General features: G+C 45.3%; 1 protein-coding gene across 3 annotated transcripts in view; it reads left to right on the top strand.

Annotated features, from left to right (window-relative positions):
• HSPBAP1 (HSPB1 associated protein 1) overlaps nucleotides 1-27,212 on the top strand; it is a 67,397-nt gene that overhangs the window by 25,162 nt on the left and 15,023 nt on the right. For all 3 annotated transcript variants that reach the window (XM_039494265.1, XM_039494264.1, XM_039494266.1), the window contains exons 2-4: nucleotides 2,852-3,037; nucleotides 11,505-11,689; nucleotides 21,079-21,215. In XM_039494265.1, coding sequence (XP_039350199.1) covers nucleotides 2,852-3,037; nucleotides 11,505-11,689; nucleotides 21,079-21,215 — 508 coding nt within the window. The remainder of the gene's footprint in view (nucleotides 1-2,851; nucleotides 3,038-11,504; nucleotides 11,690-21,078; nucleotides 21,216-27,212) is intronic.

The raw sequence follows: 27,212 nt of genomic DNA on the forward strand, positions 1-27,212 counted from the left end.
GTTTCTTGCCAGACAAAATTAGCCTTTTCATAGTGTTTAGGAATATAGAAATCTAGGATATCCAGTTATTTTTATATTTTCTAAACATTTATTGATTGATTTAAAACTGCTGTGTATGCTGAAGAATTTTTTTTAATGAACATTGTTCTCTCTCTTGGGTGTCTAAACTGAACCTGTGGAAGTCTTGTATGGCTCAAAAAATCAGATCTTTGCTTATGTTGTTCCACTTCTACATGGTATGAAACCAAATCACATTGTCCCTTCTACATCTCATTTGATAAGTGCAAGGGCTTTGGGTTTTTCTAAAATAAATGATGCCATGACTTCTAGGGACAACTCTTAGACTGAGTAAAGAAACTGAATGGAGTTTTCATATGAAGCATAATATATGAGGCAAGGAAGCTTTTATATAGGGCTTAATCCTACAAGATTCTGAACACTCTGGCCCCAGCCCAGCAGAGCACTTTAAGTACGTTCTTAACTTCAAGCAAGCAGTCTCACTGGTTTCAGTGAAACTACATCGGACCCCCGCTAGAACATAGGGTTTTGGAGCCATGCACGGTCACGTGTTAACACGGGGACCACGTTACCATGGATTCCAATGAAGGTAATTACATTTGGGATCCATGTGCGGCCCCGCGCTATAACCAAATTCGTGCTATAAAGATGCGTGTTCTAGCGAGGGTCTGCTGTATTCACATGTTTAAGCGCTTTGCTGACTTGGGGCCAGTCTGCTCAGCACCTTGCAAGATTGAGCCCATAGTGCATTTGTGGTTTTCCTGGTTTTGCCAACAGCAGTATAATTTTCAGGGAGGAAAGCTGGCATTTGGTTAATGTTGGTGATCACGCAGTCTGCACTTTGAATTCAGGTAGCTACATTCTTTGACATCCCGGTTTCCACTGGAAACAATATCATTGTAATGTTACTTTTCTGTTTTATCAGTCAGATCCACATCAGTTTGACCATTGCTAATGTCCCCAGAGGACCAGGAACTTTATCTTTGCTAAACTTTTCTCTTCCCCAAGAAAAACTTACAAAATGAACTTTTATCATTTGCGCAGTTATTATTAATTATTCAATACCAGTGCCTCTGATGGGATACTTTTACTTTTTATTCCATGGGAAATACAGTAACACAGTACGTGCATTTATTGCTTATTGGTCAAGTTTTCCATCAGGCGTCTTTGTGCTTTCCCTCAGACCACACCTTGCGAATGGGAAATGCCCTTTGTAAAAATCTCCTGGGCCACTCCGCTGTCCCCCTTTAAAACTCACCTACAAATGCCTTTTAAATGGTTACACAGTATGTGTGCTGGGCGCTTGTTTATTACATGAGCCAGACTTGTCTCACTGTTACTTTGTGCTTCCCCTGTCTTTTTGCTTTATCCACATGTTGTCTCTTATTTTGTACTGGGGCAGGAATAATCTTTTCATATATGTGTGAACCATATGTAGCATAATAGGGAGCCAGGCTGTGATTGGAACCTCCAGGCCCTACGCCAGTGAAAGTATTTATTCAATAATTAATAATAGTTGGCTCTTTCATTGCACTGCCGTGAACCCAGAGTGAAGGCCAGCATGGCATACTTCCCTAGGAGCAGCCTACTTGGGAGACTCGCTTTCACAGTCACAATTACCTTCTCAGTTTCCTTACCACTTTGAGGAGAGAGTACACTACATTAGGACTATATCTAGTGCAAGCTACGTCTTCTGGCATGCTGGCACAGCTATGCTGCCTAACACACTGGAGGGGTGGGGAGTGTAGAACCAAGACTCCACCGCTTCTCTCGCACGCCTGTGGTGATGGGAGAACTAGTGGCTCTGCAGATCCTGCTTCCCCTCCCATAGTTGGAGTGGCGCTAGGGGAAACTAGCACAAGGGAATAAGGGGCCACCTTATGACATGCTTAGGCACTGTGCAGCATGGGCCATGATTTGGCCCAAAATATTTTTTTTGTTGGAGGAGGAAATTGGCAGGGTTGGGTGTGACAAAACAAAGTTATTAGTCCTTCTCAATTTTTTGCATTATGTGGATACAAATTCTGGATGAGTTCATTATTCTAACCTCTAGTAAAATTAATTTATAGTTTTTTATGATCCAGAAATGTAGTTCACTGCCCCAACACTGTGGAGCTGTTTTCTTTTTTTTTAAAAGAAACTTTACCTTTCAACGTGTTCCTAAAGGGAAGTTGTTGTAAAACTGCCGAGTTTATACAAAGTTGCCAACTTTTCAGCTTGACAGTTTCAGTGGGGCATATAAATCTTTCCACAACTAAGGGCTAAATTGAAATCTGGGATTAGCATAGTCCTTGGATTGGCACAACTTTTGTCTTTTAAAAGCCTGTAGGTGAAAATAATTTAAAATAGAACTATATCTATCTTTTGAGATATCTGCTGTTGTGATTGCACTGAAAGGAATGTTTAATTCACTGGTTAAAATCAGATGCATTAGGCACTCGGTGTGCCATCTCTGATGGTATGCTGCACTTTTCAGAAGGAACCCTGCACAGAAGGAATGTTAGTCATAAAATTTATATTCTCTCAATTTTGGACATTAATCACAAAGTTCTTAATTGTCAGAGTAATTCTAAACCACTGGGCTACATTCTACATTAGGGAACTGAAAATTATAAATAATTACCAATGTTTTGTTTTCTGAGTATTAATGTGCCTCTTTAAATTCTAATTTAGGATAGGAAATGACCTCTCTGGAATGGCAATAGAATTTTCATTAAACAAATATAACAAGTACATAGAAAAAAATCAGCCATCATCGAGGGAGATATTAGTCATTTGTGTTTTTCACACTGTGTGAAATCATCTCTCTACAACTGTTTGTTTCTTTCCAAAGGTGAAGATGTCAAACCTTTTACTCCAGAGAAAGCCAAGGAAATTGTGATGTCTCTACAACAACCGGCAGTGTTTTGTAACATGGTTTTCAATTGGCCAGTACTACACTGGAATGCTAAATATCTTTCTGAGGTGTTGGATGGAAGGACAATACGGTTTAGGATGGGAATGAAGAACAGGGACACAGGTAGGATTTTAGATGGCATTAGGTTACATTTAGAAATTCTGTTTAATATCCTCCTTAATCCTCTGCAATGCTTTCATGCCAAATGTTCTTTTCACAGTACATTACATCTAACAAAGACTGTGGGTGAGAGGAATGAAATGAGAGGTTTGTTTTAGCCAGTGATCTCATCTTTCTCTCTCACTGGCTCTCTTTTTTTTTTCTCCCCCTCCCCCTCTTTTCACATTTGGATCAGGAAGTCTAATGGTTAGAGCTGACTTCTAAGAATCACAAATCCTGGTTTCCTTTCCTGGCTCTGTTACATAATTGTTGTGTGGTCATCCCTAAATCACCTAGATGTTTTAGGCGGTAGGTGATGATTTAGATGTTCAGAGGTGTTGAGCATCTGTACTGCCATCCCTATAGGAGCTGCTGGGCTGAGTATATTTGAAAATCATGCCATTAACCAATCTGTTTGTGTCTTCATCTGTATAATGGAGATAAACTCCATGTAAAACAGATGAGGACTAATTACTGTTTGTTAAAACATTCTGAGATACTCTGATAAAAGATACTATAGAAGTACAAAGTGTTAATAAAAGCATTTTGCCATAGCCACTGTGAGCTTCAAGACAGCATAGAACACAGAACCTCCTGCTCTAAGAATATGACTTGAGTCAATTGTGGCTTTGCCGAAAGCCCCATGTACACACTGCCTCAATAGCAGACTGAAAAGTAGATTGTGAGTCAAAGCCACAGCCTGCCTCCTACTTTCTCCCTGCTAAGGGGGTGGCGATATACTTTGTTCCAGCCCTATACGTGCTCCAGCATACACCCCCAGCTCAAAGATGCAGCTGCACTAGCCATTGTGTTGGTAGGGCAGAACCAAAGCTCTACCCCTATGTGGGGAGGAGGGTGAAATGAAGCAGCCTTTTAGCGGCTACTGTCTGTGGTTACAATCAGGTCCAGACAGGACATAATTAAATGGTTCTGAGTCTGTCCAGTGGAGGGCAGTGTCTCACACACTAGCTAATCAATTGGGAAGATTTTTTTTTTTAATGAGTCAAAGCAGGGAGATAAAAGTATGTAACAAGTATAATGAGATACTAACAACCATGGAATTGACAAAGTATATGTTGGATTACTGTGGAATACAAGAACTGCCAGATATGTAATGCTTAGCATTTTATGTTTTCAAAGCACTTTACAAACAAGAATTCATCTTCACTTCACCCCTTTGACATGTGGACTAGCGGTGAGAGTATTGGACTGATACTCAGGAGACCTGGGTATTAGTCTGTTCCTGGCTATACCACCCACCTGCTGGGTGACCTTCAACAAGTCATTCTCCTGTGCCTCAGTTTCCCCATATGTAAAATGGGGATAATGACACTGACTTCATTTGTAAAGCTCTTTAAGATCTATTGATAAAAAGTGCTATCTAAGCAACCATTCTTATTGTCATCGCCATTTCACAGATGGTACCATATTGATACCAATGGAAACTAGCACAATATAGGCAATGGTTGTGAAGCTCTCCACAATGCTCTGTTAATGTACTTCCACCTTAACATGGAGGAAGCACCAATAGGAATGAAAAGGTAATTTAGTCTCAGTGTCTGTCAAATCTTAGGCATCTTTCTTGAGGTTGGCAACTAGAGTTCCAGTTGTGACACCTATTAAGAATTGGACTGACACCAGCTTACATGATGAGTCCTCGTATAACAACTTTCAGTCAGGGATTCAAAACAGTTAGAGTTTTCATATTTTAAGATTAAAGTCCTCGTATGTCTTGCCCTTCATTGCTGATCCCTGGTGACAACCAGTCTCTAGGAAATCAGTTTTGTGTCCAGGACCACACCGTTATATGCAATAGAAGTTGCAAATGTCTTTAAGAAAATGAGTAGAGCCCTCTGGGGTTGTACTGTAGCTAAGTGAGGATCTTGTTGCACCAGAAAGCATTACATTGTAAGAATTTGTTAGATAAGCCACCTATGGGTACGTCTACACTACGAAATCAGGTCGATTTTATAGAGGTCGATTTTTAAGAAATCGATTTTATACAGTCAATTGTGTGTGTCCCCACTAAGCGCATTAAGTTGGCGGAGTGCGTCCACAGTACCGAGACTGGCGTTGACTTTTGGAGCGTTGCACTGTAGGTAGCTATCCCACAGTTCCCGCAATCTCCAAAGATTATATTGGCCCCTCTGATTGAGTGTGTTCATCTGCCATTAGTCACCTGAGTTTACAATTTAACAGTGTTGTTAGATGATTCTATCAGTGGTCAGCATAACAACAGCCAGGATGGCTTTTTCCATCCAGGCCTGGCTAGAGGGTTGCAAACATTTATTTCGGATATAGATATTGTCTATGTTCATTGCCTCGAGATTAGACTATTGCTATGTGCTTAACCTGGAGTTACACCTGAAATCCATTCAGAAGCTGGTTCAGAGTGAGACAAATCGCTTGTTTAAAGGGGGATTTTGTTGCAAGCCAACAGTGTTATCACTCTCAACTGCACTGGCTGCCTATTGGTTTCTGGCAGGAGTTTAAGATGGTGATTTTGATCTATAAAGCCCTAAGTGGCCTGGGACCTGCCTACCCGAGAGACCACCTATTACCTTCTAACACGATCAAAGCTATAGCTTGTGGAGGCCCTCAAACCGTATAAAGGAGAGGGAGCGGCTGGCAAGCACCTATCTCAGCACTTGCTTTTCCCGTTAGCCTGAAATAGCCAGTTGCCAACTGATCTTTAGTGCATATTCCACAGACCAGATGTGGAGAACAAGTTAGATATCTGTATTGTGTGTATGACTAGGATAGGTGCCTCAGCTTGCCTGCTGATATTATTCTGTCGGACTACACAAAGTTATATCAAAGGAGGCTGTTAGGAAAAAACAAGCAGGGAATAAAACAATGACAAAGATGCATCCAGAGAGAATACCAAGAGTGGTTGAGGGATTATTGATCAGGAAATGCCTACCTGCCTGGCTCCAGCCAGATTAACAGCTTTATTTTCTCAAGGCCAGAGTTTAGGATCAAAGGCACATTAAACCGTTAAAGCCTGCTGCCTAGAGGAAGGTGTGGGGAGCAGGTAGCAGCTGCTGAAGGTTAGTCTCTGACAGGATGTGCCTGCGCTGCAATCAGAAGTGTGGTTGCAGCATGTATATACATGCTAGATTAAAGCTAGTTTGGGTATTTCTACATCTGCTGCAACTTACCTGCGCAGGTAAGTAGCTGCGCAGTCTCTCTCTCCCACCCCAGAAATGGAGATAGGTGGACTGAGGGGAGCTTATCAAAACTTGCAAGGAAAGGATAAAGTTTAGGTGAGACAATGCATATAGACTTCCACTGTCTTTTCTCTGCTTGCTACAATACCTTTGGATGAATAAACAATATGAGAAGAAGCTAGGTTTGGATCCCGTTAATCAACTGTGGGCCATAGCTCCCAGAGAAAAGTTTTCTTGCAGGTGCCAAATAGAGCCGGGCCTGTTGTATTACGCAGTTGGGAAATGGCAGAGCTGCAACCCAGAGATCAAAGAGTAGTTGAATTGTGAGGTTCCATCCTCAAGAGAGGTGAAAGCCAAGCCTGTCACGTGAGGGGTGCACTCAAAGGCGCCCATGAAGGGAACTGAAATGCAGCTTGCCCTGTAACCATGACACCATCTGCTAAGGCTTTGGGGGAAGGCAGAGGGTTTGGGTGATAATGGGATGCTGGATGTGCTGGTCTATTCTTTGGATGTTTACATCCCTGGCTATTTTATAGAATTTTGGTATGTGAATGTGCATGCACTTTGTTATACTGCTAAGTAGTTATTCTCTGCATGGATTGTTATTTTAAATAATTAAGGTCCCTAGAAGTGTGGATGGATGTTTGGTAGGGTGGCTTGGTTGTTGTTTATTTAACATAAATCAAAATAAATAAAAAGGTGGAACCATGCATCTTTATTAGAGCCTTCAGGTATTGCATTTTCTCTACTTCTACTAAGAGACCCTGCATTGCAGACACCATCCTTCTGGATGGAACAGCAGTTGGTATCATACAATCATAGAAATGTAGGGCAGGAAGAGACCACAAGAGGTCATCTAGTCCATCCCTTTGCACTGAATCAGGATTAAATGTACCTACACCATCCCTGATAGGTATGTGTCTAATCTGTTCTTAAAACCCTACAGTGACAGAGTTTCTACACCTCCTTAGGTAATCCTATTTCAGTGCTTAACTATCCTTATAATTAGGAAGTTTTTCCTAATATTTAACCTACATCTCCCTTGCTGCAAATTACAAACAATTACTTCTTGTACTACCCTCAATGGACATGGAGGAAAAAATGATCACTAACCTCTGTATCACAACCTTTTACATATTTGAAGACTTATGTCCCCTCTCAGCCTTCTGTCAATGCCAGTGCTTAGGCAAGTAGGTGAGCTGATGTTCTGCACAAAGTACTCCATCTTATTCGCAAGTTTGAGTTCACAGCACTAGTGCAGGGAATGAGAGATCAGTGACAGGCATCAAACTCAGATATCGTCAATGCACAGCACTGCTAGCCCAGTTTAGAATTGTTTGGTTTAGTCTAAGAATGATCTCATTTTTTAAATTCTTCAATCTTCAGTCACTGCATAGTCAGAAGCCTGTTCGTGTTCTTGCTTTCCAGTTCTGATCACTGACACTTGCATGCAGGCTGCCGTAGACTTCTCCATTTTTCTAAATTTTCTAAATACTTGTTTTTGTTGTTGTTTGTTATTCATTATCCACAGTGTGATTGATGCTGAACCAAATCTAAATTAAACCAAAAGATCCCTGCCCCGAGGAAGTTACAGCCTAGAAGCAACAGTCTTCAACAGTCTGCAGGACTTACTGTTCATAGTTGGAATTGTCCAAATAAAGCTTTGTGTGAAATACATGGAAAGTTAGAAATACCCTATTTCTTCACTTAAAAATAGTTGCTTCTATCTTATCTCATAAAACAGGCAGTGTCATGAGCACTCTTTGTTCTGATCAAAATAATTCAGATATTGAACTGCCTTCAATAGTTCTGATACCTTTTATATATTTTTTTACATCAGTCTATCCTTTAGCAAAATGATGTGCATTGCATTGCATTAATGACTGGATATTTGGAGGCAGCATTGGACTGCAACACATAGGATGAATCAGATATAAGATTTTAAGATGGGAGGGGGGTTCTTGTGTCTTCAATGCAATTCTTATGCAGGGAAAAGTGATTTCTGGAGGAAGCCCTTATATAGCACCAAGCCAAGTTATATATTGCTAAATACTAAGCTTATCTGACATTCTTAGCTAATAAACTTGAAAATAAGCTGGACGGAGAGCTGCTACCAACACTACTACAGTAGAAAATGACAGGGTGACAGTGAAAGTTTGTAAGGGCTTGTCTTCACTACTGCTGGAGCGTGTCTGGTGAAGACATGCTGTGCCAATGGGACAGTGGTCTCCCGTAGCTCTGTTACTCCACCTCAATGAGAGGCGGAAGCCAGGTCGGTGGGAGAGTGTCTCCTGCTGACATAGCCGAGTGTAGACGCTGCTTTAAGTCGATCTAACTTACGTTGCTCTGGGAGTTGGCTTTTTCACACCCCAGAGCGATACATCGATTTAAGTAGTAGTATAGACAAGCCCTAAGAGAGCTGTTCACCTGCCCAAAGGAAATCAGAACAAATGTATGAGACTGTATGGGAATTGCCATGATAGCAAAATCAGAGCAATGAGGAATTCCCCCAGAGTTCTTACTATTGTGCAAGAATAAAAGGATTCCCTTACTAAGCAGCTGCATACAAGTTGTCCAAGGTTAAATTACTGCTGTTTCATTGCCATTCAGGCAGCCTGTAGTAATTTTTTCCATCAATAATGGTTATAGTACAGTATGTAATTTTTCATTTTACATTCTGGATGAGTATATCTGAAGCTGGGACGACTAGCTGTGATGGGAAATGAAGGTCTCTGATAAGCCAAAGGTGATGTGCACTATGGTGCAGCAAAAACACTGTAGGCCTTCCCCTGCTACTTGACCTTGACCTGAAATAGTGTACCAGAATATTCCTGGGACAAGAGGGCAATGATAGTAAAACCAGTGTTCATGCTGATTCAGTACCCTCCGTCTTCTGTGCAGTGAAGACTTACAATGCTCTGTTCTGCAATGGTGCCAACCTTTATGGTATGGTTAACAGGACTGATGATGGTGGTGACTTAACAGATTCACACAGTTGCTACAACCACCGGTTTCTATTTTTTTCCCCCATCTTACTTGCTAAGGGTTTTCAGACATACTCACCATTGGCCTAACTCTGCTCCTATTGAAGTCAAGGATAAAAATCCCCTGTTGACTTCAGTGGGAGCAGAGTTAGCCAACATTGAGTGCTTTGCAAAATCTCACCCAAAGGGACAAATTCACCCATTAGCACAGAGCCCACTCAAAGGCTTTTGTGCTGTGGGACTGCCATCATACCCCTGCATAGGGCACATGTTTGTAGGCAGAGTGGCTATGCAAGGGGACCTGTGCAGTGGGGAAGTGACCTCCATATCTGCTTTGAATACACTTTTGCGTGAAGGAAAGAGTTCAGGATTGGGCCTCTGACTCCACTGTTACATGAATCCATTGGCTAGGAATCCCAGTGTACAAGGCATGGCGGTACTGTGGACATTATTTCAAACTAAAGGCTGGAATAGCAGCCAGAGCATGGCTGCACTGCAGCCTACCCCAGACTTGGGGTTGGATAACATCCTCTTCAGCAGCTCCACACACAACAGCTTTTTATTCATACATTCCAAGGCCAGAAGGGACCATTGTGGGCATCTAGTCTGACCTCCTGTATAACACAGGTCCTAGAACTTCCCCAAAACAATTCCTACAGCAGATCTTTTGGGAAAACATCCAGTCATGATTTTAAAATTGTCAGTGATGGGGAATCCACCACAACCCTTGATAAGTGTTTTCCAGTGGTTAATTGCTCTCACTGTTAAAAAATGAAACCTTATTTCCTGTTTAAATTTGTCTAGTTTCAACTTCCAGCCATTGACTCATGTTCCCTTTCTCTGTTAGATTGAAGAGCCCATTATTAAGGATTTGTTACCCATGTAGCTTATAGAATGTAATCAAGCCACCCTCTTAACCTTCTCTTCCTTAAGTGACATTAATTGTGGTCCTTGAGTCTATCATTATAAGGCATGTTTTCTTATTTAATCATTCTCATGGCTGTCCTCTGAACCCTCTCCAATATATCAACACCCTTCTTGAACTGCGGACCCCACAACTGGACATAGTATTCCAGCAGCAGTCAGGCCAGAGCCAAATACAGAGGTATAATAACTTCCCTAACTCCGACTCAAGATTCCCCTGTTTTTGCATCCAAGGATTGCTTTAACCCTTTTGGCCACAGCATCATGCTAGGAGCTCAAGTTCAGTTGATGATCCCCTATGAATCGCAAATCTTTACTGACTTGGCCATATGAGTTGTCTGCAATAATTAGACTTGATCCACCTATTTATTTTGGTTGCTTCTGTTGTGGTATGTTTCCTCTTGCCACTGTTCTCTGCACACACAGATCAACATAACAGGATTTTGTGCAGAGAGATGGGTGTATTTGTGCGATATTTTGACTCAAAATTCAAGCCTTTTGCCAGAAGCCCTGCACATATGGGCTAATGATCCCATTTCTCCTAGCACAATGAGGACTCCAGGGCCTTTATAGCATAGATCTTTGTGGTTGTACTTTATATCCTGAACAAAGTTTTAAAAATATTTCCCAAACAGAGTTAGATACAGAGCGTTTTTCACTGAATTTCCAAACAGCCATTCTGTCAGCTTCAGTTAATTCAGCCTTGCGAGCTGACTCCCATTTGTGGAAGTACTTTAAAACCCTTTTTTGTGGTATAATACCATAAGATTATTATACATAAAAATTACCTATCTTGTATATATATTCCTGAGGAAAGAACGCTTGCTTCAATTGAGGTAATGGCCCTAGTGAATCTTTTATGGCTGGCAGAGGATGCTGCAAGATGCTTTATCCATAAGTATTGAAAAATAGTGACAGCCTTTCAGATGGGTTATTGGACATGTGTAGGGCTCCGCTATTTGCTGCTTCTGTAAAATGGTGCTGATTTAGTTATTCCCTTAGATGAGAGGAAAAAAGTTAGAGTCCAGCTCCATAAATCAAAGAAGCCTCAATAACGGTGGTGGTGGGAGGAACGTGAGAGAGAATCTTTAAGGAGAGAGACTAATTAAAGGACAGACTGACTGTCAATTGTGTTAAATTAGACATGAGCTTGGTGACGTGGTCTGTTTTCAGTTGTGTGTTGGGGTGAGGCAATTGAGCTAATTTCACGTTGGTTTTTATATTTCATTTAATCCGTGGGCCAAGCTGAGACAAAGTTATTGTTTCGTCTGCTAAACTGCTTCACCCTGTCTCTATTTTTATAGTGCTGTGTTCAGTATGCATGTAATGTTGTCTTTTCTTATATTGCTCCAGCTCCTCAATTTGAAACCAAATGTAGTTATGTGGAAGCTACACTTGAAGAGTTTTTGGCCTGGACTTCTGGACAGCCTACTTCTTTCTCTAGACCATTCAGTTGTTACGATTCCTCCAAATATTGGGCTTATGCTGACTATAAATATATTGCTAGGATATTTGAAGACAAGACAGAAATTTTCAAGGTAAACCGTTAACTTTACCTTCAACTCAGAACTATGCAGGTAAATGTCCTAAAGATGTTGGTTAATTATTGTAAGTGATTTATTATAGTTTTTAAACTCTGTCTAGCCTTTTCACTTCTCTATTCCTTTGACCAATTTTTCAGTTTTATTGGATGCTTGTTTATTTTGATTTCAGTCTAACAAAAATATCACACCAAAGAGCACCCATCTCAAGCTTGGGGAACTCTTGACATATAAAAACACAGCACTGTGGGAGTTACAAAACAAATTGTCTAAAGCAGCTGTAACCACTTCCTCCCACCCAGCCACACATAATTTTGGATCTGATCTAGACACCACTGTAGATAATGGGTGTCTGGCTTTCCACTGATTTTTTGTGGATTAGGCCCTTAAATTGCCATTTATGTGACCTCTACAGCTTAAAACCTCCACTGCTTTCTTTTTTTTAAGATGTGAGTATAAGGTTTGATTATTCCACTAGTATGATAAGCAATTGGCATGCGTGATAGTTTACAAACCTAGGCCCTGATGCTGCAGTTGGATCAATGCAGGAAGACCCTTACACCTGTGTGCAGCTCCATTAACTTCAGTACAGCTCCACTGGCCCAAAGATCCCAACTGCATAGATCCAGTTGCAGCATCAAGACCATAATACAGTTTCACTGCCATTTTGTGCATACTGACTCAGGAGGCACACAGTTCCTCATTAAATAATCCTTGAAGACCAGTGCACAGGTGTTTGCAGGATTATGTCCTTACTATTCGTGAAAGTGCTAAAATACACTGGAGTAGCCCATTCTTGAAAGGATGAGCACGCATCCTAGCCAGTTTTGGGACGCATTGCAAGTTTTCTCCAGGCCTTCTCTGCCTGCACTCTTTTGTACAGCATGTCAAACACATTGCCAGTGCTTAATAAATAATACAGTACGAGTTGAACAACTCTCAATGTCGGGGTGTTTACTCTCTGCAAATGTCAGCATGATTCATGAGGGGAATTCTTTCTGGCTAAACAAGATTTGAAGCTCTAGCACCATTTCACGCTTGCCCGGACTCTACATGACTGCCTCGAATTTTGGCCCTATATATTACTGCCTCAATGGACCTTTAGTTTATGGCACAAGATTGGGAGAATTACATAAAATAACCACATGCAGAACATCTACCTAAAACTGCTATTTCAGGGGGTCAATAAGAAATTTTCTTGAGAGAAGCAACTTCCATCCAACCCACACAAGTACATAATTAGGAGTTTAAGAATCTTATCTACTTATCATATGCTGACTGTACTGGCATGGGAGTGAAATCCTGCCGTCCACGAGAGACTGGCAGGATTTGCCAAGCACTACTGCACTATTGTGCCACCCAAAAGTGTTATTTGTAGTAATTCTCCCTTGTTCTATGAATTTGATGTTAACACCTTTTTCATTTAGATTTTATTTAGATTTACCTAAGGTGACTTGAAGGAGAAAAGAAGGCTAACTACATTGTTATTTATAGTGATTAATAGGGCCATTTAGAAGTTGTTTGAAATTTAGATTGCACTGTTTATCATTTACAGTTATGTGGGTTAAGGTAATGATTCCATTATTCTAATCTATGAGCAGTATCTAGCATCTTACATTTTTTTGTTCAGTTGATATTTTATTACAGCATTTGAGATATAAATCAGCAGCAAGATATACGCATGAAGTTTAAATAGAAATGAGACCTTTTAAAGTGATATACAGATACAGATTAACTTCATTATAAGCAGAAAATGAAATAAATGTAATTCACAAGTAATGTGCCATCTGTTATGGTGGGAATACCTCTGAGTGCATTTCTTCTTTTTGTAGCTTTTTTATTGTAAAAAAGAAGCCCATTGTGCCAAGATATCAGTAATCTTACCAATTTCTTTTCAGCTCATTGGTTAAAAACTATTTTACCCACAATCGCTTCAAGTATTTACTATGGCTGCAGCATTTTCAAAGAGTTCTTTTAAATCTAATATTGATTGTGCACACAATCTTTCCATTTAAATTGTAACAAAATACAGAAACTATTTAGGTGTGAGATTAAAGGGTAGAGATGTTATTATGACTAACTTTATCACTGAAATAGTTATATTGGATTTTAAATCTTGTGTCTGTGGAAAGCTCTATGAGCAGTTTTTCAGTTTTTATTTCTTGCTGATTTTGACAAATGTTTATTAGGCTTTTGTATTTTTTTTAATTATATTTTTAAAATCAAGATGTCTCTAACAGTACCTCATTTGTTTTGAAAGATTCCAGAATATGGAGTCATGGCAGTAATAATTATTCTTCTTCGAGTGATTGCTCATATCCATTCCATGTAGGCGTGCGCGCGCCGCATGCACATTCGTCGGAGACTTTTACCCTAGCAACTCAGTGGGTCGGCTGGGTGCCCCCTGGAGTGGCGCCACTATGGCCGCGGATATATACCCCAGCCGACCCACCCACTCCTCAGTTCCTTCTTACCGCCCATGTCAGTCGTTGGAACTGTGGAGTGCAGCGTGCTGACCTCCACCTCCCTAGCATTCTCTTATAGTTCTTATTCTTGTTGTGTACATAGTTCTCGAATTTGTTAAATTTAGATAAGATAGTTAGCATTTAGTTGTTTACTTACAGTTTAGTTAGTTAGTCGGGCTCTGGGCTTAGGCCCTCCTGGCACCGGGGCCGGAGCTCATGCCCGGTTCCCCAGGATTCAAGCCGTGCTCGGCTTGCCATCGCCCGATGCCTACAGGGGATCCACATTCCTCCTGTTTGAAGTGCCTGGGGGAGTCGCACTTATCGGCTAAGTGCTCGATTTGTAAGTCGTTCAAGCCTCGTACAAAGAAAGAGAGGGACATTAGACTTAAGCAACTCCTCATGGAGGCGGCTCTAACCCCTCCACGGCACCGAGCGCACCCCCTTCAGAATCGAGGAGCGCCTCTTCGGCACCGGGCCGCACCGGTGCGCCCACTACACCTCGGCACCGGGCGCCTGCTTCTAAGTCAGGCCAGAGCCGTTCGCTCTCACCTCAAGCTAAGAAGTCCAAGACCCCTGCCGCCCCGGCATCGCCCGCAGTGCGGCACGAGGGCACGGTTCCACCGCACCAGCCGGTGCCTGCAGCCATGGCAGTGCCTGCGGAGCCGTTGCTGTCGACTCCGGTCCGCCAAAGACAGTCGAGTCCGGCCCCTATCTCCCCGGCACCTGCCGTGGTGGAGTTGATCGTCCCATCCACGCCGGAGGTCTGTGAAGTGGCGAGGGACTTGATTGCGATCTCGGATGCGGCACCGCTGCCACCCCCGGCACCGTCGGTGCGGGTCATCCACTCCATTGGAAAACCGGCCCTGATCCATCCACTGTCAGTCAGCGCCCCCGGCCGGCACCGCTCCCGATCGCGGTCCCATCGGCGTTCCAGATCCCGGCACCGTTCGCGTTCGTCCCGCCGCTCGCAGTCCCGGCACCGCTCCTTGACAAGACGCCGGTCGGACTCGCGGCACCGTTCCCGGTCACCATCTTATTACTCACGGCACCGTTCGGGGTCCCGGCACCGCCCCACCAGGAGCCTCTCTCGACGCCGATGCTCTCGGTCACGGTCGACCTCCCGGACCCGTTCTCGGCACCGGAGTCCCTCACGGCACCGCTCCCCGGTGCGGAAGAGCACCAGATCAGTGGGGACGTCGGCCCAAGGCCTATCTGCTCCACCATGGCCTTCTCGACACCCCTCGGCTTCGTCCCAGGTGGGTAGCCAATACTCCCAAGACTGAGACGCAGATGTGCCGGAGGGCTTATTCCAGGACTCCCGCTCTGAATCACAAGGAGTTCAGCGGTGGCCCTTTTGGACACCTTGGGCTTATCACCAGGCCCAAGGTGCTCCCATAGTCCCATCGCAGACCATCCGTTCCGAACATCGGGCCCCTGAGGCAACCGTAAGTTGCCCTACGCCAGCTGGTACGGATGCACAGCTGCCTCCTACCACCATCTCACCCGAGCAGCTGGAGCAGGAGCCTCACCAGGAGGAGCTCCTCCAGGATGTCCTTGCCCCCGGTGTTTCATCCTCTCCTCACCGGATGAGGCGGTGGCAGGCACATCGTTGACGAGCCCACCCCCAGTGGACCTTGCTGCGCATCAGGACCTCCTCAGGCGAGTTGCGCTTAACATTAACCTCCAGGTGGAGGAGGTCGCAGAGGTCGAGTACCCGGTCTGCAGCATTCTGTCAGCAGACGCACCCACCAGGGTAGCTCTGCCCTTTATCAAGACCATCCAGGCGAAGGCAGATACGCTGTGGCAAACGCCAGCTTCTATTCTGCCGACGGCAAAGGGAGTCGAGCGGAAATACATGGTGCCATCCCGCGGGTATGAGTACCTTTATATGCATCCGCCTCCCTCCTCTCTGGTCGTTCAGTCGGTCAACGACAAGGAGCTTCATGGTCAGCCGGCCCCCGCCCCGAAATCTAAAGAGGCCAGACGTATGGACCTCCTGGGCCGTAAGGTCTATTCGGCGGGCGCCCTGCAGCTGCGTGTAGCAAATCAACATGCCCTGCTGAGTCGCTACGACTTCAATACCTGGGCGGAAATGGACAAGTTTCAGGACTTGCTTCCCCCGGATTCCCGCCAGGAGTACAAAGCCTTCCTGACAGAAGGGAAAAAGGTGGCAAAGACCTCCTTGCAGGCCTCCCTTGACGCGGCGGATTCCACAGCCAGGACCTTGGCGGCCGGCGTTACCATGCGACGCATCTCCTGGCTACAAGCCTCCAACCTTCCGCCCGAGCTTCAGTACACCTTACAGGACTTGCCCTTTGAGGGGAAAGCCTTGTTCTCAGAGAAAACTGACTCTAGACTCCAGAACTTAAAAGATAATAGGGTCACTATGCGCAACCTGGGTATGCACACTCCCGTAACCCAGCGGCGCACCTACCGCCCTCAGCATTTCCATCCGTACTCTGTCCCTCGGCGAGGGCAGGATTTCAATAGACGCCGAGGGCGCGGAGGCCGCAGGCGATATTCGGGCCCTCAGTCTGGCCAGAATCGCGGCTCCTCTAAGCCGCAGTCGGACCCGAAGTCGTCCTTTTGAAGGCGCGCCCGGGGACAGCATACCTTTTCCTGTCTCAGATCCTTCCCCCCCCTGTTCTCCAACCGCCTCTCTTATTTTTTCCCGGCGTGGTCCCTCTTGACCTCAGATGTCTGGGTTCTATGCACCGTGAAGCACGGATACCACCTCCAGTTTGCTTCAACCCCGCCTTTCCGCCCTCCCTCCCAGTCCCTCTTCAGGGACCCTTCTCACAAGCAACTCCTCTTGCAGGAGGTCCAGACGCTCCTCAATATCGGAGCGATAGAGGAGGTACCAGGGTTTTACTCCCGTTACTTTCTGATTCCAAAGTCAAAAGGGAGTCTCAGGCCGATCCTGGACCTCCGCGACCTCAACAAATTCCTAGTAAAGTTAAAGTTCCGCATGGTCTCCCTAGGGACCATTATCCCTTCCTTGGATCCCGGGGACTAGTATGCTGCCCTCGACATGAAAGACGCTTACTTTCATATAGCCATCTTTCCTCCACACAGACGATACCTCCGCTTTGTGGCGGGCCATCGCCATTTCCAGTTTGCGGTCCTTCCCTTTGGCCTCTCCACAGCACCTCGAGTATTCACGAAGTGCATGGCAGTGGTGGCCGCCCACCTCCGTCGCCAAGGGCTCCACGTATTCCCCTACCTGGACGATTGGCTCCTCAAGGGGGCCTCCCGAGAACAGGTCGCGGAGAATGTGTGGATAGCATCGGACCTGTTCACGAGCCTCGGCCTGCTGCTCAATGTGGACAAATCCACCCTGGTTCCCACACAGAGGCTGAACTTCATAGGAGCAACCTTGGACTCCACTCTGGACAAGGCCTGTCTCCCTCACCCAAGGTTCCTGGCATTGATATCCGTCGTTCGCAGCCTTCAGGCCTTCCCCACAACCTCGGTCCGCACTTGCCTCGCTCTGCTAGGACACATGGCGGCGTGTACGTACGTCACCAAGTACGCCAGGCTTCAGCTCCGCCCTTTTCAAATGTGGTTACATTCGGTGTACCGTCTGGCCAGAGACTCGATGGACACTCTGGTCACCGTTCCATCGACTGCGCTTCGTTCCCTCGACTGGTGGCTGAACCCCTCCACGGTTGGTGCGGGGTTGCCCTTTCACCCGCCCCAACCCACGCTGTCCTTGACGACAGACGCGTCTTCTCTCGGCTGGGGAGCCCACCTAGGCCATCTGTGCACCCAGGGCCTGTGGTCACCAGAGGAGCTCTCCCTCCACATAAACGTGCGGGAGCTCAGAGCGGTTCGCCTAGCCTGCCAGGCGTTCCGCAGGTCTCTGTCCAGCCATTGTGTCTCCGTATTTATGGACAACACAACGGCCATGTACTACATAAACAAGCAGGGCGGGACTCGCTCCTCCCCTCTTTGCACAGAGGCCATCCAGTTGTGGGACTTTTGCATAACTCATGCGATCGACCCGGTGGCATCCTTTCTCCCGGTAGTTCGGAACACTCTCGCGGATCACTTGAGCAGGTCCTTCCTGTGCCACGAGTGGTCCATAAGCTCCGGCAGGACAGGGCTCATCTGATCCTGATTGCCCCAGCATGGCCCAGGCAACCGTGGTACTCCACGTTGCTCAGCCTCTCGGTGTCCCCTCTGATCACCCTCCCCCTCTGCCCGGACCTTATAACACAGGAGCACGGGACTCTTCGCCACCCGGACCTCCCGGCTCTCCACCTCACGGCGTGGCTCCTGCGTGGCTAGATGCCTCTGAGTTACGCTGCTCCGCCCCTGTGCAGCACGTCTTGCTCAGCAGCAGGAAACCTTCCACTCGGTCGACGTACTTGGCCAAGTGGAAGCGCTTCTCGTTATGGTGTGAGTCACGGACTCCGGTACCCACTGAGGTTCCCGTTCCTGTCATCTTGGACTACCTATGGTATCTTAAGCAACAAAGCCTTGCTATATCTTCCCTGAAGGTTCACTTAGCGGCCATATCCACTTTCCACCCTGGCGAAGGTGGACACTCGGTGTTTTCTCACCCAGTGGTCATTAGGTTCCGCAGGGGGCTGGAACGCCTCTACCCTTAGGTCTGTCACCCCTCCCCTACCTGGGACCTCAATCTGGTACTGAACAGACTCATGGGTCCGCCCTTTGAGCCGCTGGCAACCTGTTCTCTTTTCTACCTTTCGTGGAAGACGGTTTTTCTGGTGGCCATTACTTCGGCCCGGAGGGTCTCCGAGCTTCGGGCCCTGACTGTAGACCCTCCTTACACGGTCTTTCATAAAGACAAAGTACAGCTGCGGCCGCATCCCGCTTTTCTGCCTAAGGTGGTTTCGGCCTTTCATACCAATCAGGACATCTTCCTCCCGGTCTTTTTCCCAAAGCCTCACTCATCTCCCCGAGAGCAATGCTTACATTCCCTAGATGTCCGCAGGGCACTTGCCTTCTACATCGATCGCACAAGGCCCTTTCATAAGTCTCCTCAACTTTTTGTGGCAGTAGCGGACCATATGAAAGGCCTTCCTATCTCCACTCAGAGGATTTCCTCGTGGCTGACAGCATGCATCCGCGCATGCTATGACTTGGCCCATGTTCCGGCGGGCCACCTCACGGCCCATTCCACGGGAGCTCAGGCTTCCTCGGCCGCCTTCCTGGCGTATGTGCCGGTCCAGGAGATCTGCAGGGCAGCAACCTGGTCATCGGTACACACGTTTACCTCGCACTACGCTCTGGTGCAGCAGTCTAGAGACGATGCCGCCTTCGGCTCGGCAGTTTTACATTCAGCCACGTCTCACTCCGACCCCACCGCCTAGGTAAGGTTTGGGAATCACCTACATGGAATGGATATGAGCAATCACTCGAAGAAGAAAAGACGGTTACTCACCGTTGTAACTGTTGTTCTTCGAGATGTGTTGCTCATATCCATTCCACACCCGCCCTCCTTCCCCACTGTCGGAGTAGCCGGCAAGAAGGAACTGAGGAGTGGGTGGGTCGGCAGGGGTATATATCCGCGGCCATAGTGGCGCCACTCCAGGGGGCGCCCAGCCGACCCACTGAGTTGCTAGGGTAAAAGTCTCAGACGAACGTGCATGCGGCGCACGCACACCTACATGAAATGGATATGAGCAACACATCTCGAAGAACAACAGTTACAACGGTGAGTAACCGTCTTTTATCTAGCTATATTGCTTTTCATCTATAGATCTCAAAGCACTTTACAAAGGAGGTATCATTACCCCCATTTTACAGATGGGGAAACTGTGGCACAGACTTGTTCAAAACCATCCAACAAGCCAGGGGCAGAGCTAGGAATAGAATTCAGATCACCTAAGTCTCAGTTTAGGACTCTACCCATTAGACAATATTGCCTGCCTCAGGATAAATATTTTCTAATGGACAAATCCCCTGCCCAGCAGCTAGCCAGACTATTTAGGTGCGCTCTGGTCTGGGGGGGCAGGCTGGGGGTGTAGATGGGAATCCTTTGCCCCAAACGAGGGAGAACCATCCAAGGGAAAGCCACCCAAGCCCATGCATTACAGGTCACGACCACGCTGTGTATCCTCATATGCCTTTTGCACCAAAGAAAGGAGGATGGGAGGATCCAAACGCTGGTGGATTCCTGTGCTGCCCTCCTCCATAGCAGTTATGCTTTTGTCCTTCCCCATCTCCCTTTACAGCAGAACCGCATCGAATCAGCTGCCCAGGATGCCTCCCTGGCTGCAAATGCAGAAGCAGGACTAGCCCCATTATACAAAAGGAAGAGAAATTTTCAGACATTGAGGCTGGAGGATACAAAAGCTTTAGCCACTGGAGTGGAGAGAGAGGAAGGGCTGAATGTTTTGGAAATCGTGGTGGAAGTAGTGACAAGATGTTTAGGAAGAAAGAGAGAGGAGTCAAAGGTGCCACATAGCTCATGGAACCGGTTGATAAAACAGTGAAGATTTTATGAAAATGGTATTCCTTTCTTTTGTTGAAATTTCAGATTTTGACATTTTTCAACCAGGAATTCTGAGCCTGAGGGATGGTAGAGGAATGGAGACAGGAGGATGATGAGCGTTTAGGAAGAAAAATAAGAAATTCAGCTTAGCGTTGGAGAAATATTTATATATAGGGACAGGGCAGGAATGGAGAGGTAGATTTCTGAATCATCTGCATAAAGAATCAGGTCACAGGAGATCACCCAGGGATAAGATTTAGAGGGAGAAGGGGAACAGGCCATGGATTGAGGCTTGTGGGATTCCTATATGGAGAGGAATAGGGGAACAGAAAAAAGATGAAAAGGAAAGAGTGATCAGAGGGGTAATGAGAGAAGAGAAACATAAGCGGACAGGGTCACAGAAGTCAAAGGATGATAAGATGTCATCGCTCACATCAATAACTTTGTCTCTGCAACAGGATATAATGTGGTCTGATTTTGGTTTCCCTGGAAGAAATGGAAAGGAGAGCACATTGTGGATTGGCTCAGCAGGAGCAAATACTCCTTGTCATTTGGATTCCTATGGCTGCAATTTAGTACTACAGATACAAGGAAGGTAACCAGAAATATTTATGTTTGTGCAGAATTTACAGAAGCAACTTTTACTATAAACCAGCCTTCAGGTATTATAATTGTTAGCTCGTCAACCATTTTCATTTTCTGAAGCCTTCAGTGATCCAGCACAGCTGAGCGTTTTTCTTTGGGAAGCGATGAAAGGTTTGAGGGTTTGGTGCGTAATTTACATTTTGTTATGTTTGTGGAAGGAGAGTCTTTTTGTTTACCTTTTTTTTTTTAAATCAGTCGTAAATTATACAGTAAACTGGTTGTATTGGGCCTATTTTATACATCTAAAATAAATAAATATTTTAAATCATCAATAGTTATGAGTTGAGCAGGATGGGTTTAGGAAAGTTTGTTTGGCTTTTTTGTGTTTTGCAATAAAAAATATGGAAATAAACTAATCTAGGCCAGTGGTTCTCAACCAGGGATGCAGAGGTCTTCCAGGGGGTACATCAACTCATCTAGATATGTGCTTAGTTTTATAACAGGCTACATAAAAAGCACTAGCAAAGTCAGTACAAACTAAAATTTCATACAAACAATGACTTGTTTATGCTGCTCTATATACTGTACCCTGAAATATAAATACAATATTTCTATTCCAATTGATTTATTTTATAGTTGTATGGTAAAAATGAGAAAGTCAGCAATTTTTCAGTAATCGTGTGTTGACACTTTTTTGTATTTTTATGTCTGATTTTGTAGGCAAGTAGTTTTTAAGTGAGATGAAACTTGGGGTACGCAAGACAAATCACTCTTGAAAGGGGTACAGTAGTCTTGAAAGGTTGAGAGCCGCAGCTCTAGGCTAAAGCCTCTAATCACCTGTTAGAATTCATTTAAAAGGGAAACATGAGGACAGGAGCAGCCAGCTCTGAGGAAAGTTAAAAGGGACACTTCAAGGCTTGACATTCAAATCTGGGGCCTGTCTTTTTGTTGTTCATTCTTCCTATTTGCAAATTCCATGCAATTCTTCTTCCCCGTTCCCTTAAGTATTTGCTTTAGTTTCCTTAAAAAAACAAAATGTCTCTTAAACCCAACCCCAGTTAGCAACTGTCCAGTAACAAAGCAGTTTGTATATACTTGTGTCAGGCACTCCAGTGTACTGTGGGGGTGGGGCAGAATAGCTTGCCAGTGGGGTTTTAATGTGATTAATTAAATCACTGTTTTGGGAAGGATAAACTTGTGACTAAGGCACAAGACTGGGGGCTAGTCTACACTTACCAGCCGGGTCGATGCGGTGAGTTCGACTTCTCGGAGTTCGAACTATCGCGTCTAATCTGGATGCGATAGTTCGAACTCCGGAAGCGCCGCGGTCGACTCCGGTACTCCACCACTGCAAACAGCGGTGGCGGAGTCGACCTTGGAGCCGCGGACTTCGATTCCGCGGCGTCTGGACGGGTGAGTAGTTCGAACTAGGGTACTTCGAATTCAGCTACGCTATTCACGTAGCTGAACTTGCGTACCCTAGTTCGACCTCCGCCCTTAGTGTAGACCTGCCCTGGGAGTCAGGAGTTCTGGCTCTGCATTGCTGCAAGGCTTTTATCTCAGTGGTCCTGCATCTTTCAAACAGGGTTAGTTATACGTAGCTCACAGGTGTGTTTTCACAGATGTTTGTAAAGAGATTTGAGAGCCTCATGTGGGAGGCTTAATGGGCCCAATTCAACAAATACTGTTGACCACAGTGCTTATTACCATGAGCAGTCCCACTGACTTCAGAGGTACTATGTGCTGTGCAAGGCCGGTGCAACCATTTAGGCAACCTAGGTGGTCGCCTAGGGTACTGGCATTTGGGAGGCGCCATTTTCTTTGGCAGCGACCACGGCGGCCGGATCTTCGGCTGCCCTGGTCGCCGGCGGCATTTAGGCGGAGGGAGCTGGGGCAGGGGAGCGCGGGGAGGGCCGCCTGCAGCAAGTAAGCGGGGGGGCGGCACGCAGGGGATCTCCACGCCCCAGCTCACCCGTGCCCCGCCTCCTCCCTGAGCACGCCGTGGCTGCTTCACTTCTCCCGCCTCCCAGGCTTGTGGCGCCTAAGCTTATTGGCACCGCAAGCCTGGGAGGCGGGAGAAGTGAAGCAGCCACGGCGTGCTTGGGGTGCCCGTGCTCGTGGGCGGAGCAGGGGTGGGGTGGGGTGCCTAAGGGTGAGGGTGGGGAGCTGCCGCAAGGGGGGCGCCTCAGGGCGGAGGGGGGGAGCTGCCGTGGTGGGGGAGGCTCGGGGCTGGGAGGGCGCAAGGTGGAAGTTTCGCCTAGGACACGAAACATCCTTGCAGCAGCCCTGGTGCTGTCCTAACCAGGTAGTACATGTTTGGGAGATCATCTGCATCACAGAATTGCCGCCCAGTTGTCCTTATAGCTCAGGGGTAGGCAACCTATGGCACGCATGCCGAAGGCGGCACACAAGCTGATTTTCAGCGGCACTCACACTGCCCAGGTCCTGCCCACCGGTCCGGGGGGGCTCTTCATTTTAATTTAATTTTAAATGAAGCTTCTTAAACATTTTAAAAACCTTATTTACTTGAAATACAACAATAGTTTAGTTATATATTATAGACTTATAGAAAGAGAGCTTCTAAAAATGTTAAAATATATTACCGGCACGCGAAACCTTAAATCAGAGTGAATAAATGAAGACTCGGCACAGCACTTCTGAAAGGTTGCCGACCCCCGTTATAGCTTATACACTTTGGAGTTCCAGTCTCCAGCATGGAACGTTGGACAAAATTCTGGGTCCGCTCTGCCGATTTGTCTGCCTTCCCAAAATTACTTCCTCTCTCTCTGGGAAAGCAAAGTCCCTGGTTCTGTTTGCTTGCTCCTTCCTGTGACAGAATATGCATGAAACCTTCAAGCAGACTGGAAACAAAGCCCTTTTCCTCCTCAGAACAAGAAGAACGTAAAGCTTTCAAAGAGGCTGCATGTTAAGACAGTTTGGGGATCCTTTGCCTCTTTAGAGCAGAGACAGTAAAGCCTTTTTAACTGGCTGGCAAACAACTCAGTCTTTATTTCCCAAAACAGGCTTACACTGAAGTTAGTGGTGCTGCCTCTCCAGTACAGCCACTGAGCTACCCCTAGCCCTTTGCTGCTAACACGTGCTTCCTCTTATGTGTTTCAGACTGGCTTCTTTAGAGGCTAACAGGCTACACTGCTGTATTTTGGTCCTGCTCATACAACGCTTGCCTTCCTGCATAGAACCCAGGCCTGGAGCCCTATGGCTTTCTAAGCTAGTCACTCACTTGTCCCTTCCTAGGGTGTTATGGTTGTGCAAAATATTACTGTCATTGAGTTTTGGGAAATAGGTTAACTATTTATACTGAAAATTTCTCTCTGATGCCAGCTGCTTAGCAGTAGCTTTTATTATCTGTACCAAGAAATGTCAGCAACCTGTGGTACTCCCATCTGTGCTGATCTCTCTGGTTCTGGCTACTTTTCTGTTCCCATCTCTTCTGGTTTTGTGCCACTTGGCTTTCTTCATGTCTCATTTTCAGATCTGTGACTTAGAACTGACAACCAGATTCTCTAGGCAAGTAAGAAAGAGCTGAGTAGCATGAAAATAGGAGAGGAGCAAGAAGTGGGGAAGCAGCCAGAATCTGGAAGTAGGAGGGGAGCGGCACAGATTGTTTTAACCTTGCTTCAAAGTGCTGCCTTCTGTTTTACCAGTCCATGGTGTCAATAAATGTGCGGGTCACTGCTGTATTGATTAGATGGCTACTCTTAAAACATTTCATAAATTCACCATTTGGGCTATTACTTTAATTACTCCTACTGCTAGTTATTTCCATCACGTAATGTATTCGCCTTATAAATTGTTATTTATATGCCTGTTTACTTTGCCTCATGTATTAGCCATTCAGCTTTATGGAAAAATACATGCAGAAATTACCTGGTAAGAAGATTTATTTATATTATACATAAAACTGATGCTCCAAGGTCTGGCAAACTCAACATTTTTTCAGTGCAGCATGTGCAGTTTAAATAGATTGTAAACTCTTTGGGATATGGTCCATCTCTCCTGTTTGTTCAGCACAGCATGGTGCATGCTGATGGAGTACCTGCACCACTGGTCACAGATAGGAAGTGAGCTTGGGACCTTGCACTCTAAAGCATAGTCCTCTACTACTAGAGTTAAGATCCCATTAAGTGGGAGCAGTAGTAGGCTCTTATCACTATTTGGATTAGCTACTAGAGATGTCATGACCCTTACCCAGTGTGATACACTGACAATACTGAGGTAGTAGGGGGGTTTTATGCCGATGGGAGAGCATAGATATACCATAGTCCAAAGTGTAGATATACCATAATCCAAAGTGGCACCAGACCCTGTCATAATAAGAGATGGAAAACCTGCAGGCGTATCTCCACTGCTACAATGATCAACACCCTTCCACAACACACCTTTCAAGATCCATGGATCCTACAAATGCCTCCTCCAGTGCACTAAATGCCCCAAAACAACTATTATGAGTGAAACTCTCTACACTCTCAAATGAACTCAGACAGGAAAATGACAAAAAACAAAAATACTTTATCACCTGTGGGTGAACACTTTTCACAAGAAGATCACTATGCATCTGACCTATCAATCTTCATCGTCAAAGAAAACCTACACAACACTTTCAAAAGATGAGTCTGGGAGCTTAAATTCATAACTCTATTAGACAGTACAAATCATGGACTGAACAGAGACACTGGATTTATGGTTTATTACAACAATCTGTAACCCACTTTTTTTGTCATATGACTGCAAAGGTGTTAACGGGCCACTCCACTTTGAATGGTCCCTTTAGAATATTTACTAACTACTTATGCTAAACAATCTGTTCTATCTTGCATTTAGCTGTGACACGGTACCTTTCCCACACCTGTAGCTTAAAAGCTTGTCTCTCTCTGACCAAATGACGTTGATCCAATAAAAAATATTGCCTCTTGCACCTTGTCTTGCTCCTCACATATCTATCTAACTTATGTCTTTATACCATACTCATAACTATGGTAGATGACCATCAAGTTATTATGGATTAGTAAATTAAATAACAAACTTTGTGATTAACAAATGAATATAAGAAACGTAGATGACAACATGTAGTAGAATATCAAAATTGTACTCCTATTACTATCAATATCATATATGTACAGTGCCCTGTACTTATAGCATGCAGGGATATTGCAGACAGTCAATTAGTGAATCAAAATATATTTACCTAGTGAAAATGTGTTCTTCATCCATGAGATCATGGTTCATAGGGAAAATGTCAGGTGTTGTGAACATTTTGAGGCCTAACTCTCTAAGACTCTACACTTACACTTTACTCCCACCGATGTAAGCCGCCCACTACACTGACTTATTAATTCCACCTCCTCAAGAGGTGTAGCACTTAGGTTGATGTAGTTAAGTTGGTGCGGTGTCGGTGTAGACACTGCGTTGCTTACTTGAGACTGTTCGAGCTGACAGCCAGAGCCCTGCCGCCCAGGGCTCCAGCTGTCAGTACCCGACTCAGACAGTTAAATTGGTGCAAGCACTCCTGGTTAGGACGCGCACCGCCGACAGAAGGAGTTAGTGTGACCGTGCAAAACATTTAATTACTATAGTGGCTGTGTGTCGATGTAACTTAAGTCGACTTAATTTTGTAGTGTAGAGTTTTTTTCAGGATCAGGGGCGGGGGGAGGGACAGAGATGGGACCCTGGGCCGCGTTGCCCTGAGTATTTGTAGGTTATTCAAGTGCTCTGTAGAAGGAAGGAGAAACTAAATGGAAGAGCTACAGACTACTTTTTTTTATTCCCCTTGCAAAACTCATTGTTGAGAAGCTGTAAATCTTAAATATAAATGTAAAGTTAAATATGTGTAGAATTTTTTAAAACTATTTTTAGTAGAACAGCCTGTAGGAACTGCATGCGTTCTTACTGTGTAGGAGACGCAAACAGCAGGTAGATTTATGTTTTATTGGAAATTTTGTGATTGCCTTCAGTCATCCATCAGAAGAGGCATTTACTGAATCAACTT

Source organism: Mauremys reevesii, linkage group 11 (assembly GCF_016161935.1).
Source record: "Mauremys reevesii isolate NIE-2019 linkage group 11, ASM1616193v1, whole genome shotgun sequence".
Classification (NCBI taxonomy): domain Eukaryota; kingdom Metazoa; phylum Chordata; order Testudines; family Geoemydidae; genus Mauremys; species Mauremys reevesii.